Source organism: Entelurus aequoreus, linkage group LG02 (assembly GCF_033978785.1).
Source record: "Entelurus aequoreus isolate RoL-2023_Sb linkage group LG02, RoL_Eaeq_v1.1, whole genome shotgun sequence".
Taxonomy (NCBI): Eukaryota; Metazoa; Chordata; class Actinopteri; order Syngnathiformes; family Syngnathidae; genus Entelurus; species Entelurus aequoreus.
The window spans coordinates 71,073,635-71,086,126 of NC_084732.1; the positions used below are offsets into that span (position 1 = coordinate 71,073,635).

The 12,492-nt window shown below is 34.0% G+C and overlaps 1 protein-coding gene across 1 annotated transcript in view; it reads right to left on the minus strand.

Moving 5' to 3' along the window:
* Positions 1–5,611, minus strand: part of slc39a1 (solute carrier family 39 member 1) — a 24,411-nt gene extending 18,800 nt beyond the window's left edge. Inside the window, exons 1-2 of the mRNA XM_062069045.1 lie at positions 5,340–5,611; positions 785–915 (exon numbers count right to left, since the gene is read on the minus strand). Coding sequence (XP_061925029.1) covers positions 785–915; positions 5,340–5,454 — 246 coding nt within the window. The 5' untranslated portion in view covers positions 5,455–5,611. The remainder of the gene's footprint in view (positions 1–784; positions 916–5,339) is intronic.
* Between the last annotated feature and the right edge of the window lie 6,881 nt (positions 5,612–12,492).

Sequence of the window (12,492 nt, forward strand, 5' to 3'; positions counted from 1 at the left end):
GAAATGAGAATCGATACTGAATCGCACAACGTGAGAATCGCGATTTGAATTCGAATCGATTTTTTCCCACACCCCTAATATATATATATACACATATATGTGTGTGTATATATATATATATATATATATATATATATATATATATATACACATATATGTGTGGTATATATATATATATATATATATACACACACACATATATATACATATATACACACATATATGTGTGTATATATATATATATATATATATATATATATATATATATATATACACACACACATATATATACATATATACACACATATATGTGTATATATATATATATATATATATATATATATATATATATATATATATATATATATATACACACATATATGTGTGTATATATATGTGTGTGTGTATATTATATATATATATATATATATATATATATATATATATATATATACAACACATATATGTGTGTATATATGTATATATATGTGTGTGTGTATATATATATATATATATATAATATATATATATATATATATATATATATATATATATATATATATATATATATATATATATATATATATATATATACATACATACATACATACATATATATACACACATTTTCTCTGTCTTGTTCCTATACAGATTTTATTATGACATAAAATGCTATGAAATTACCCTCAAGAGCGGCCATATTTATATTACAAACACTTTGTCTTTAGACAGGATAAAGGAATCACAAATATTGCAAAGTGGGAACAAAAAAGTGCAAGTTTACCTCCAACTTGCGAGAATCCAGCACACTGTTGATGTCCGACAGGTAATCTGGAATGATATCCAGTAAACATGCTGCCAGAAAAACTCCGCCGGCGAAACAGCTGACCAGACTCAAAACTGTGCGGTGAGTCTCTGGAAATTCAAATGGACATACATGTACAGTCGCGATCAAAAGTTTACATACACTTGTAAAGAACATAATGTCATGGCTGTCTTGAGTTTCCAATAATTTCTACAACTCTTTTTTTTTGTGATAGTGATAGAGTGATTGGAGCACATACTTGTTGGTCACAAAAAACATTCATGAAGTTTGGTTCTTTTATGAATTTATTATGGGTCTACTGAAAATGTGACCAAATCTGCTGGGTCAAAAGTATACATACAGCAATGTTAATATTTGGTTACATGTCCCTTGGCAAGTTTCACTGCAATAAGGCTGACATCACATGGACAAAGATAAGACCTTCTGGAGGAAAGTTCTGTGGTCAGATGAAACAAAAATTGAGCTGTTTGGCCACAATACATAGTAATATGTTTGGAGGAGAAAAGGTGAGGCCTTTAATCCAGGAACACCACACCTACCGTCAAGCATGGTGGTGGTAGTATTATGCTCTGCGCCTGTTTTGCTGCCAATGGAACTGGTGCTTTAAATACTACATTGAAAAAGGAGGATTACTTCCAAATTCTTCAGGACAACCTAAAATCAGTTGGGTCTTGGGTGCAGTTGGGTGTTCCAACAGGACAATGACCCCAAACACATGTCAAAAGTGGTAAAGGAATGGCTAAATCAGGCTATAATTAAAGTTTTAGAATGGCCTTCCCAAAGTCCTGACTTAAACGTGTGGACAATGCTGAAGAAACAAATTAATGTACGGGACGGCGTGGCGAAGTTGGTAGAGTGGCCGTGTCAGCAATCGGAGGGTTGCTGGTTACTGGGGTTCAATCCCCACCTTCTACCATCCTAGTCACGTCCGTTGTGTCCTTGAGTAAGACACTTCACCCTTGTTCCTGATGGGTGCTGGTTAGCGCCTTGCATGGCAGCTCCCGCCATCAGTGTGTGGATGTGTGTGTGAATGTGTGAATGTGGAAATACTGTCAAAAGCGCTTTGAGTACCTTGAAGGTAGAAAAGCGCTATACAAGTATAACCCATTTATTTATCATAATGTCAGAAAATCAACAAATTTAGCTGAACTTTACCAATTTCGTCAAGAGGAGTGGTCAAAAATTCAACCAGAAGCTTGCCAGAAGCTTTTGGATGGCTACCAAAAGCGCCTTATTGCAGTGAAACTTGCCAAAGGACATGAAACCAAATATTAACATTGCTGTATGTATACTTTTGACCCAACAGATTTGGTCACATTTTCAGTAGACCCATAATAAATTCATAAAAGAACCAAACTTCATGAATGTTTTTTGTGACCAACAAGTATGTGCTCCAATCACTCTATCACACAAAAAAAAGAGTTGTAGAAAGTATTGGAAACTCAAGACAGCCATGACATTATGTTCTTTACAAGTGTATGTCAACTTTTAATCGCGACTCTATCTTAGGTTATTGAAGTACGTATATTATTTCCATGATATTAATTTTTAGCAGTTAAAAAAATGCCTCCCATCCAGAATATGACCTCATTCTGAAAGATAACTGATACTTTCACTTCCACTTCTGACAGGACACAGCTCACAGTCTTATATTGCTTTATGTTGCAAAAGCATGAACCTTTAGGCGACCGCACTCATGCTTGTCATGTGACCCAAGCACATGCAAGGCCAACTTGTACATTACACTGTCTATCAAATGTATTTCTGTATTTGTATTTCTACCAGGGGTGGGCGATACCAAAGATTTGAGTATAAAGCCGACATCAAGTAAATAACTAATAAAAGGCAACAACATATACATTGAAGCTTTTTTCTAATCGAATAATCGATTAATCGTTGTTGCCATTCTCCCCTCATCCCTCTGTTTCTTAAAGGTAAAATTAGGGATGTCCGATAATGGTTTTTTGCCCATATATCCGATATTGTCCAATTCTTAATTATTGATACCGATATCAACCGATACCGATATATACAGTCGTGGAATTAACACATTATTATGCCTAATTTGGACAACCAGGTATGGTGAAGGTAAGGTCCTTTTTAAAAAAGTTAATAAAATAAAATACCGGTAAGATAAATAAATTAATAAAATTTTCTTGAATAAAAAAGAAAGTAAAACGATATAAAAACAGTTACATAGAAACTAGTATTTAATGAAAATTAGTCAAATTAACTGTTAAAGGTTAGTACTATTAGTGGACCAGCAGCACGCACAATCATGTGTGCTCACGGACTGTATCCCTTGCAGAATGTATTGATATATATTGATATATAATGTAGGAACCAGAATATTAATAACAGAAAGAAACAACCCTTTTGTGTGAATGAGTGGGAGGGAGGTTTTTTGGGTTGGTGCACTAATTTTAAGTGTATCTTGTGTTTTTTATGTTGATTTAATAAAAAAATGTATAAACATTTTTAAAAAAAAACGATATTGATAATAAAAAACCGATACCAATAATTTCCGATATTACATTTTAAAGCATTTATCGACATCTCTAGGTAAAATGGATGTCACATAATTTATTATTTATTTGGCATTTGTTCTTGCATGTAAAACTACAACTCCTATTTTCAAAATGTCTGTGTTAATATTTTGGGTGTCTGGAACATAATAATTGGATTTTACAATATTTCTTATGGGCAACATTGCTTCGGTCTATGTCTTATTTTTACTGCTGTACTTGAACATTTCCAAGAAAAAATTAAAGATCATTTTTTATTTGTTGAGCATGACCAAACTTTCAACAAAAAAAGAAAAAACACAACAAAAGGAACTGAAAAAAAAAACCAACCCAATCTAATCACTTTTGTATAAGTCACTGGCAGGGAGTCTGTTTGATCAATTCAGGAGGAATGTGTAATGTCATCAATGTCAACACAGGTTAATTGTTGCTAGGTGATAAAATCAGTGGCAGTCACTAGTTTGTTTACCACGTGACTCACCAGCAGCGTTATTCCGCTAACCCAGACCTGGGCATTCTGCGGCCCGCGGGCCACATCCGGTCCCTTTCCGGCCCGCGTGAGGCCAATCATAAATTACAAAATACATTTTAAAAAGTATCTATGTCGAGTGTGCAATTCAACGGTGCTGCTTTTGTTTTGAAAAGCGTTATTTGTATTACTTCTGTGTGGACGTATCCGCTTGCGTGATTGTGAGTGAATGTGAACAGCTGCAATCACAAATTACAAAATAAAGTTGAAAAAACATCTATGTCGTGCGCGCAATACAACTGTGCTGCTTTTATTTTAAAAAGTGTTATTTATGGGCGTATGTGTAACCTGTGAGTGAAGGTGCACAGCGACAAGTGATGCACGGTTTACACCCGAGACGCTAAAAAGAGAAAAGTTGATGACGAATTGCGCGTTTCCAACAAAACATGGACTGCCAAGCACTGTTCCCTCTAAGATGCGCGCCTGCGCAATTGCGCACTGCTCAAGCGTCCTCTGCGCACAGCAAATATATGCAGCGCACCAAATCAAATCCCATCTGAATTCTAAACAAAATAAACACATTTATTCTGTGTAATTTTGCAATGCAACTTTGAGTGACAGTGACAACAAGCGGCCCTAACGGTGTTCGTCAACACCGTTCAATTATTGTAACGTCTATCGAGATGCTTCGAGGCCAGGAATTATATCGATCACTTTATTGAGCAAAACTGTTTATATTCGGCCATAACCACACCAAAAACATGAGTAAAACACTTCTATCTCGAAAAACTAGTCATTTTCTGCCGTACAAACCAGGCCAAATCCAACTTGTCATCTGTCACCAACACGTATACCACTAAACCACTGGTGCGTTTATGGCCACACAAAAAGTCGGACAACTCAAACACCACACAAAGTTACACTATGACTCCTCAGTCATACGTGTGCTTATTTTACTGTCATTTATTATTAATGTTAATTTATTTATATTAATCATGGAATGCTGTTACTAGAGAAAGTTACAGGAATGCAAACTTCATCCTATGCTTACATTTCATTGTGCAACATGAGGATGTTTAAGGGGAACTAAATGTGATCTCTGAAAGGGGTACGAATGATTTCCAAAGCAGTGCTTTTGGAATAAAGTTAAGTTAGGTTAAGTGAAAGTATTATTATTAATTATTATTATTAGTAGTATTATTATTATTTATATTACGGTATATATAAAAAATAATATTGAGCAAAATTTAATTGAAATATTGTCGATGTGGCCCTCCAGCAGTGCTCGGGTTGCTCAGGCGGCCCCCGGTAAAAATGAATTGCCCACCCCTGCGCTAACCAGATTCCATTCACAGTTCTAGCATCACAACGTTGCACTTGTGTACCTGCGCCTACCTAACAAGCACGACAACTAAATTGAAGCTGTAAATTTAGATTTATAGCATCTTCTAATCGGCGTACTTGTAGTCATAATTTAAAGACGCAATGACTTTTTAATGAACAACACAAATCCACCAACCTGTGCCGTCTGTGCGCCTGAACCACTTCACTCGAGCGGGGATGAATCCGAAGAAGAGAGTTAGGAGCAACAAACCAAATAAAGCGCCGACTTTGACTTGAAGTAGGTATTCCATAACGGAAACAGTACTGGAGTGTCAAGAGGGAGGTTCGCTACCTACTTGTCCGGTTATCAAGTCCGTTGTGAATGTAAGGCAGCATGAAGATGCCCGGCAGACAACCCCATTTGTTGTTCCTACGGTAGCCGGGAAGAGAAAAAAAGGAGACCAGCCAGTTGTTTCCGCCCACAGCTCTGGAACGTCATTGCGGCCGCCATCTTACGGCAGTCATATCCGCCTTGTCAACCAGTACAAGTAAATGTGACAGCGACATATTTATGAAGAAAACGCGACCCCGAACGGGACAAGCGGTAGAAAATGGATGGATGGACATGTATTTACGTGGCCGGCAATAATCGTAGTATTCATAGCTTTATAGTTATCTGTGTATCACGCTTATAGCAGCATTACATGATGTAGTTTGTGTCACATACAGTATATTGATTTTAATTATTTAATATTTTTGAGTAATCACAGTGAAATGTTAAATAAAATCCTACTAAATATATTTGGGATCCAAAAGGTCCCCCACTCATAAAGTGATACATTTTTATTAGTTTTTTTTTTTAACTTTAAACACATTTAAATTACGAGATCTAACTTCAGATATATCTGTTGATTTTACGTTTGAACTATTATTTTGTTTGTATTATGCTCTTTTGTCAAATAAAACTTTGATAGTTTTTTATGGCAACCATACAATATATGCAATATTTTTTCCACATAAAACATTTTAAAGTGATATTTTTCAAGTAATAATTCATTATAACATAGATTTGTAGTCTTTTTTTTTTTTTAGCAATGGCAAAAAAAAGAAAAATAAACAGACATATACATAGACAAAAGAAAAAAAAACAGCCTGCATGGCAGCTTTGTGTCAACATTGCAACGTTTTCTTGTTAGATTTCACCTCATTCCACTTTTTTAAAATGTTTTTTTTTAATTTTTGCAATATTATCAATTTTGCAATTTTTGCAGAATGTGTGGCGGGCCGGTAAACAATTAGCTGCGGGCCGCAAATGGCCCCTGGGCCGCACTTTGGACACCCCTGATTTAGACTAAATGGTAACACCCGAATAAGTGGCAGTTTATACAAAAGTGATTAGATTGGGTTGGGTTTTTTTCAGTTCCCTTTGTTGTGTTTTTTTAAAGTTTGGTCATGCTCAACAAATAAAAAATTATCTTAATTTTTTCTTGGAAATGTTCAAGTACAGCAGTCAAAATAAGACATAGACCGAAGCAATGTTGCCCGTAAGAAATATTGTAAAATCCAATTAATATGTTCCAGACACCCAAAATATTAACACAGACATCTTGAAAAGAGGAGTTGTAGTTTTACATGCAAGGACAAATGCCAAATAAATAATAAATGACGTGACATCCATTTTACCTTTAAGAAACAGAGGGATGAGGGGAGTATGACAACAACTATTAATCGATTATTCGATGAGAAAAAAGCTTCAATTTATATGTAGTTGCCTTTTATTAGTTATTTACTTGATATCGGCTTAACTTATTCGGGTGTTACCATTTACACTAAATGGTAACACCCGAATAAGTTTTTCAACTTGTTTAAGTCGGGGTCCACGTCAATCAATTCATGGTAAATAGATAGATTTATCAGATTTAATTTTTTATTATCTATAGCAGGGGTGTCAAAAGTGTGCCCCGGAGGCCATTTGCGGCCCACAGCTAATGTTTTAAACGCCCACCGCACATTCTAAAAATACTATTAAAATAAACAAAAACATAACAAAAGTGAAATAAAAAAGCTTAAAGGTGAAATGTAATTTAGAAAAAGTTGCAATGTTGACTAATAAAACAAAGCTGTTTTTTTTCTTTCAAACTGCCATTGCTCAAAACATAATATTGAATCAAAATCAATGTTATTATGAACTATTGACCTATCCAAGGTTCCGATTACTTCACATCAAATATTTCACTTTGAAAAATATTTTTGGTGGAAGAGTTTGCATATTTTGTGTGTTTGCCATTAAAAACATAGTTTTGTTTGACAAAAAAGGGCGGAAAACAAACAAACAAAAAAACAACATAAAAAAAGGAAAACATTTTGAAATGAGGGACAGATGTGAAGTTGATGTGGACTCCAGAGATGTAAGCATTAAATATAAAATGTATGTATGCCCTGGCACACCATTATCATCATTTCATGACCGAAGCAAAACACTTTTTACACTTTTATACTGAAATAAATACACCTACAACTTATTAAATAAAAACATAGAAAAAACTACCAGCAGCGGTAAAGTTCAGATCCATGAAGGAAAGAAGAAAGTGGATACATTTACATATGTATATAAATTTGTTTTCTTTTTTTATTATTTAATGCATATGTTTCTAATTTTTTTTCAAAACGCTTACAAAAAAGTGGGACCCCAAAAATTTACTGTGGGACCCCATTTTTATGACTTGATGGGGTCCCTGGGACCCCATTTTGAAAATTCCTAGTGCCAACACTGCTGTCAACAGAGGAGAAAAAATGCTTTATTTAAATAAATATATTATTTATAAAGCAAGTTCGAGTCTCATTGGCAAATTTTCCCCTAGTCCCGGCCTTGGCGTGCTGCCCGCCTTGGCACGCATATATGTGTCCTCTTTTTGGGATTTCAGAATATGGTCAGCTAATTTAGTGGTCAATTGTACAGAATATGTACTGTACTGTGCAATCTACTAATAAAAGTTTCAATCAATCATTCAATCAATCAATCAATCAATCAATCGGGGTCGATAACAATAACAAAAAAATAATAATAACAAACAGGTGAAATGTAACGAGAAAAAGTTGCAACTTTAACTAATTACACAAAGCTGCCATGCAGGCGGTTTTTGTATGTAAAAGCTGTCGTTAGTCATGAAATAAAAATGAATCAAAATCAACGTCGTCGTGAATTATTGACCTATTCAAGGCTCCGATTACTTTACATAAAACATTGCACTTTTAAAATGTTTCTTGGCAAAATACTGCATGTTTTGTGCGTTTGCCATATAAAAAACACAAGCTCTTTGACAAAAAAGGGCATAACACAAACAAACAATCAAAACAATGAAAACATAATAAAAAAACTTATAATTAACAAGTAGATCTGAAGTTAATCTAGAGCAGGGATGTCTAAACTATGGCCTGCCAGACACTTCACCCTTGCTCCTGATGGCTGCTGGTTAGCGCCTTGCATGGCAGCTCCCGCCATCAGTGTGTGAATGTGTGTGTGAATGGGTGAATGTGGAAATACTGTTAAAGCGCTTTGAGTACCTTGAAGGTAGAAAAGCGCTATACAAGTATAACTCATTTATTATTTAAACAATGCATAGCACCCTAAGTGCTTTCGAATTATTCTTAATTACCCGTTTGTTTCTGAATGCTACATATTTTCTGCCATCTTGTGGAGAATGTGAGTAAATCAGACAATTGGCCCTTGAAATTGCTTCGTCGCAATTACGTGTATGACACAATACAAACAACATTTCCTAGTCAAAAATGCAACGAACATAAAGGTCAACATACATGGTCACCCTCACACATAACACAACTTGCTCACTGAACATATAAATTATATATATATATATATATATATATATATATATATATATATATATATATATATATATATATATATATATATATATATATATATATATATATATATATATATATATACATACAGTATATAGTATTTATATATATAGGGATAATATTTAAAAAAATGTCCAAACACCATAAAACATTTTCAAAACTACATCAATTTATATCCATTAGAGTGCATGATGGGAAAATGTGAAACACTCTCTCCACACTTGTTTATGTTTGGCGCATTTTAGCTGCTTAATATTTCTGATTGACTACAAAACTTTAAGGAGGTCGTCACTGAAGTAAACAAGGTAGGAGTCAAACTTTCACTTAATCTAAATATTTAATTATATTGATTGCAAATCTATTATATTAATTATATATCCATCATATTGACACAATACATACACACACACACACACACACACACACACACACACACAAACACACACACACACACACACACACACACACACACACACACACACACACACACACACACACACACACACACACACACACACACACACTGCGGAGGTTTCCTGGCAGCATGTGTACTAGATTTTATTTCAGATTACTTGTCGGACATCAACAGTGTGCTGGATTCTCGCAAGTTGGAGGTAAACTTGCACTTTCTAGTCCCCACCTTGCAATGTTTGTGATTCCTCTCTTTTGTCTGAAGACAAGGTGTTTATAATATAAATATGGCCGCACTTGAGGGTAATTTCATATCATTTTATGTCATAATAAAATGTGTATAGGGACAAGTGGGATACAATGGATAGATGTATAGATATAGTGGGAAAATATTTATTTTTATTTTTAATTGATTTGACATATTTACCATGATTAATGTTGCATACTGATACAAATCAATAAGCACACACAGAAAATTATATTTTACAAGCTCATATTTTGATAAATATATAGAGTTGGTATATAGTGATAGATATTTGGTTTCATATATATATATATATATATATATATATATATATATATATATATATATATATATATATATATATATATATGTATATATATATATATATATATATATATATATATATATATATATATATATGTATATATATATATATATATATATATATATATATTTACAGTATATATACATGTATATATATATATATATATATATATATATATATATATATATATATATATATATATATATTTACAGTATATATACATGTATATATATATATATATATATATATATATATATATATATATATATATTTACAGTATATATACATGTATATATATATATATATATATATATATATATATATATATATATATATATATATATATATATATATATATATATATATATATATATATATATATATATATATATATATATATATATAGTTATTTTACATTCAGCCGGCTTTCGGCCCCTAGCCAATTTTTTTCAGCCCAATGCTGCCCCGAACTCAAAAAGTTTGGACACCCCTGATCTAAAGACTTAAGCTTAGAAAGTAAAAAAAAAAAAAATTTTCATCCCCCAAAAATGTAGTGTAACTTTTTTATGATTGATAAAAGTCAATGTTATGATTTATTGAAATTTTATTTACTCCAATGACTTCATTACATTACTTCACGTCTACTATTCCACTGAATTTTTTTGAAGGAAAATATTGCATATTTTGTGTTTATGAGACCACGTTTTGACCCAGCAGATGTCATTCACGACATTATTCCAGAGCATAATTACAAACCTCGTTTCAATATGAGTTGGGAAATTGTGTTAGATGTAAATATAAACGGAACACATTGATTTGCAAATTATTTTCAACCCATATTTAGTTGAATATGCTACAAAGACAAGATATTTGATGTTCAAACTGATAAACATTTTTTTTTTGGCAAATAATCATTAACTTTAGAATTTGATGCCAGCAACACAAAGAAGTTGGGAAAGGTGGCAATAAATACTGATAAAGTTGAGGAATGCTCATCAAACACTTATTTGGAACATCCCACAAGTGAACAGGCAAATTGGGAACATGTGGGTGCCATGATTGGGTATAAAAGTAGATTCCATGAAATGCTCAGTCATTCACAAACAAGGATGGGGCGAGGGTCACCACTTTGTCAACAAATGCGTGAGCAAATGGTTGAACAGTTTAAGAAAAACCTTTCTCAACCAGCTATTGCAAGGAATTTAGGTATTTCACCATCTACGGTCTGTAATATCATCAAAGGGTTCAGAGAATCTGGAGAAATCACTGCACGTAAGCAGCTAAGCCCGTGACCTTCGATCCCTCAGGCTGTACTGCATCAACAAGCGACATCAGTGTGTAAAGGATATCACCACATGGGCTCAGGAACACTTCAGAAACCCACTGTCAGTATCTACAGTTGGTCGCTACATCTGTAAGTGCAAGTTAAAAATCTCCTATGCAAGGCGAAAACCGTTTATCAACAACACCCAGAAACGCTGTCGGCTTGGCTGGGTCTGAGCTCATCTAAGATGGACTGATACAAAGTGGAAAAGTGTTCTGTGGTCTGACGAGTCCACATTTCAAATAGTTTTTTGGAAACTGTGGACGTCGTGTCCTCTGGACCAAAGAGGAAAAGAACCATCCGGATTGTTATAGGCGCAAAGTTGAAAAGCCAGCATCTGTGATGGTATGGGGGTGTATTAGTGCCCAAGACAAGGGTAACTTACACATCTGTGAAGGCGGCATTAATGCTGAAAGGTACATACAGGTTTTGGAGCAACATATGTTGCCATCCAAGCAACGTTACCATGGACGCCCCTGCTTATTTCAGCAAGACAATGCCAAGCCACGTGTTACATCAACGTGGCTTCATAGTAAAAGAGTGCGGGTACTAGACTGGCCTGCCTGTAGTCCAGACCTGTCTCCCATTGAAAATGTGTGGCGCATTATGAAGCCTAAAATACCACAACGGAGACCCCTGGACTGTTGAACAACTTAAGCTGTACATCAAGCAATAATGGGAAAGAATTCCACCTGAGAAGCTTAAAAAATGTGTCTCCTCAGTTCCCAAACGTTTACTGAGTGTTGTTAAAAGGAAAGGCCATGTAACACAGTGGTGAACATGCCCTTTCCCAACTACTTTGGCACGTGTTGCAGCCATGAAATTCTAAGTTAATTATTATTTGCAAAAAAATAAATAAAGTTTGAGTTTGAACATCAAATATCTTGTCTTTGTAGTGCATTCAATTGAATATGGGTTGAAAAGGATTTGGAAATCATTGTATTCCGTTTATATATACATCTAACACAATTTCCCAACTCATATAGAAAGGGGGTTTGTACATAGGAGACAGACGCACAATCATTTTGGAATAAGCTGTGGGGTTTTCTGTTATTTTTCTTAAGTTAAACATGTAAGCTGATAGTAAACGTGCAATGGTGTTTTATTACAGTAGTGATTTAAAAAAAAAAAAAGTCCAGCAGAGCGCGCTATGACCACAA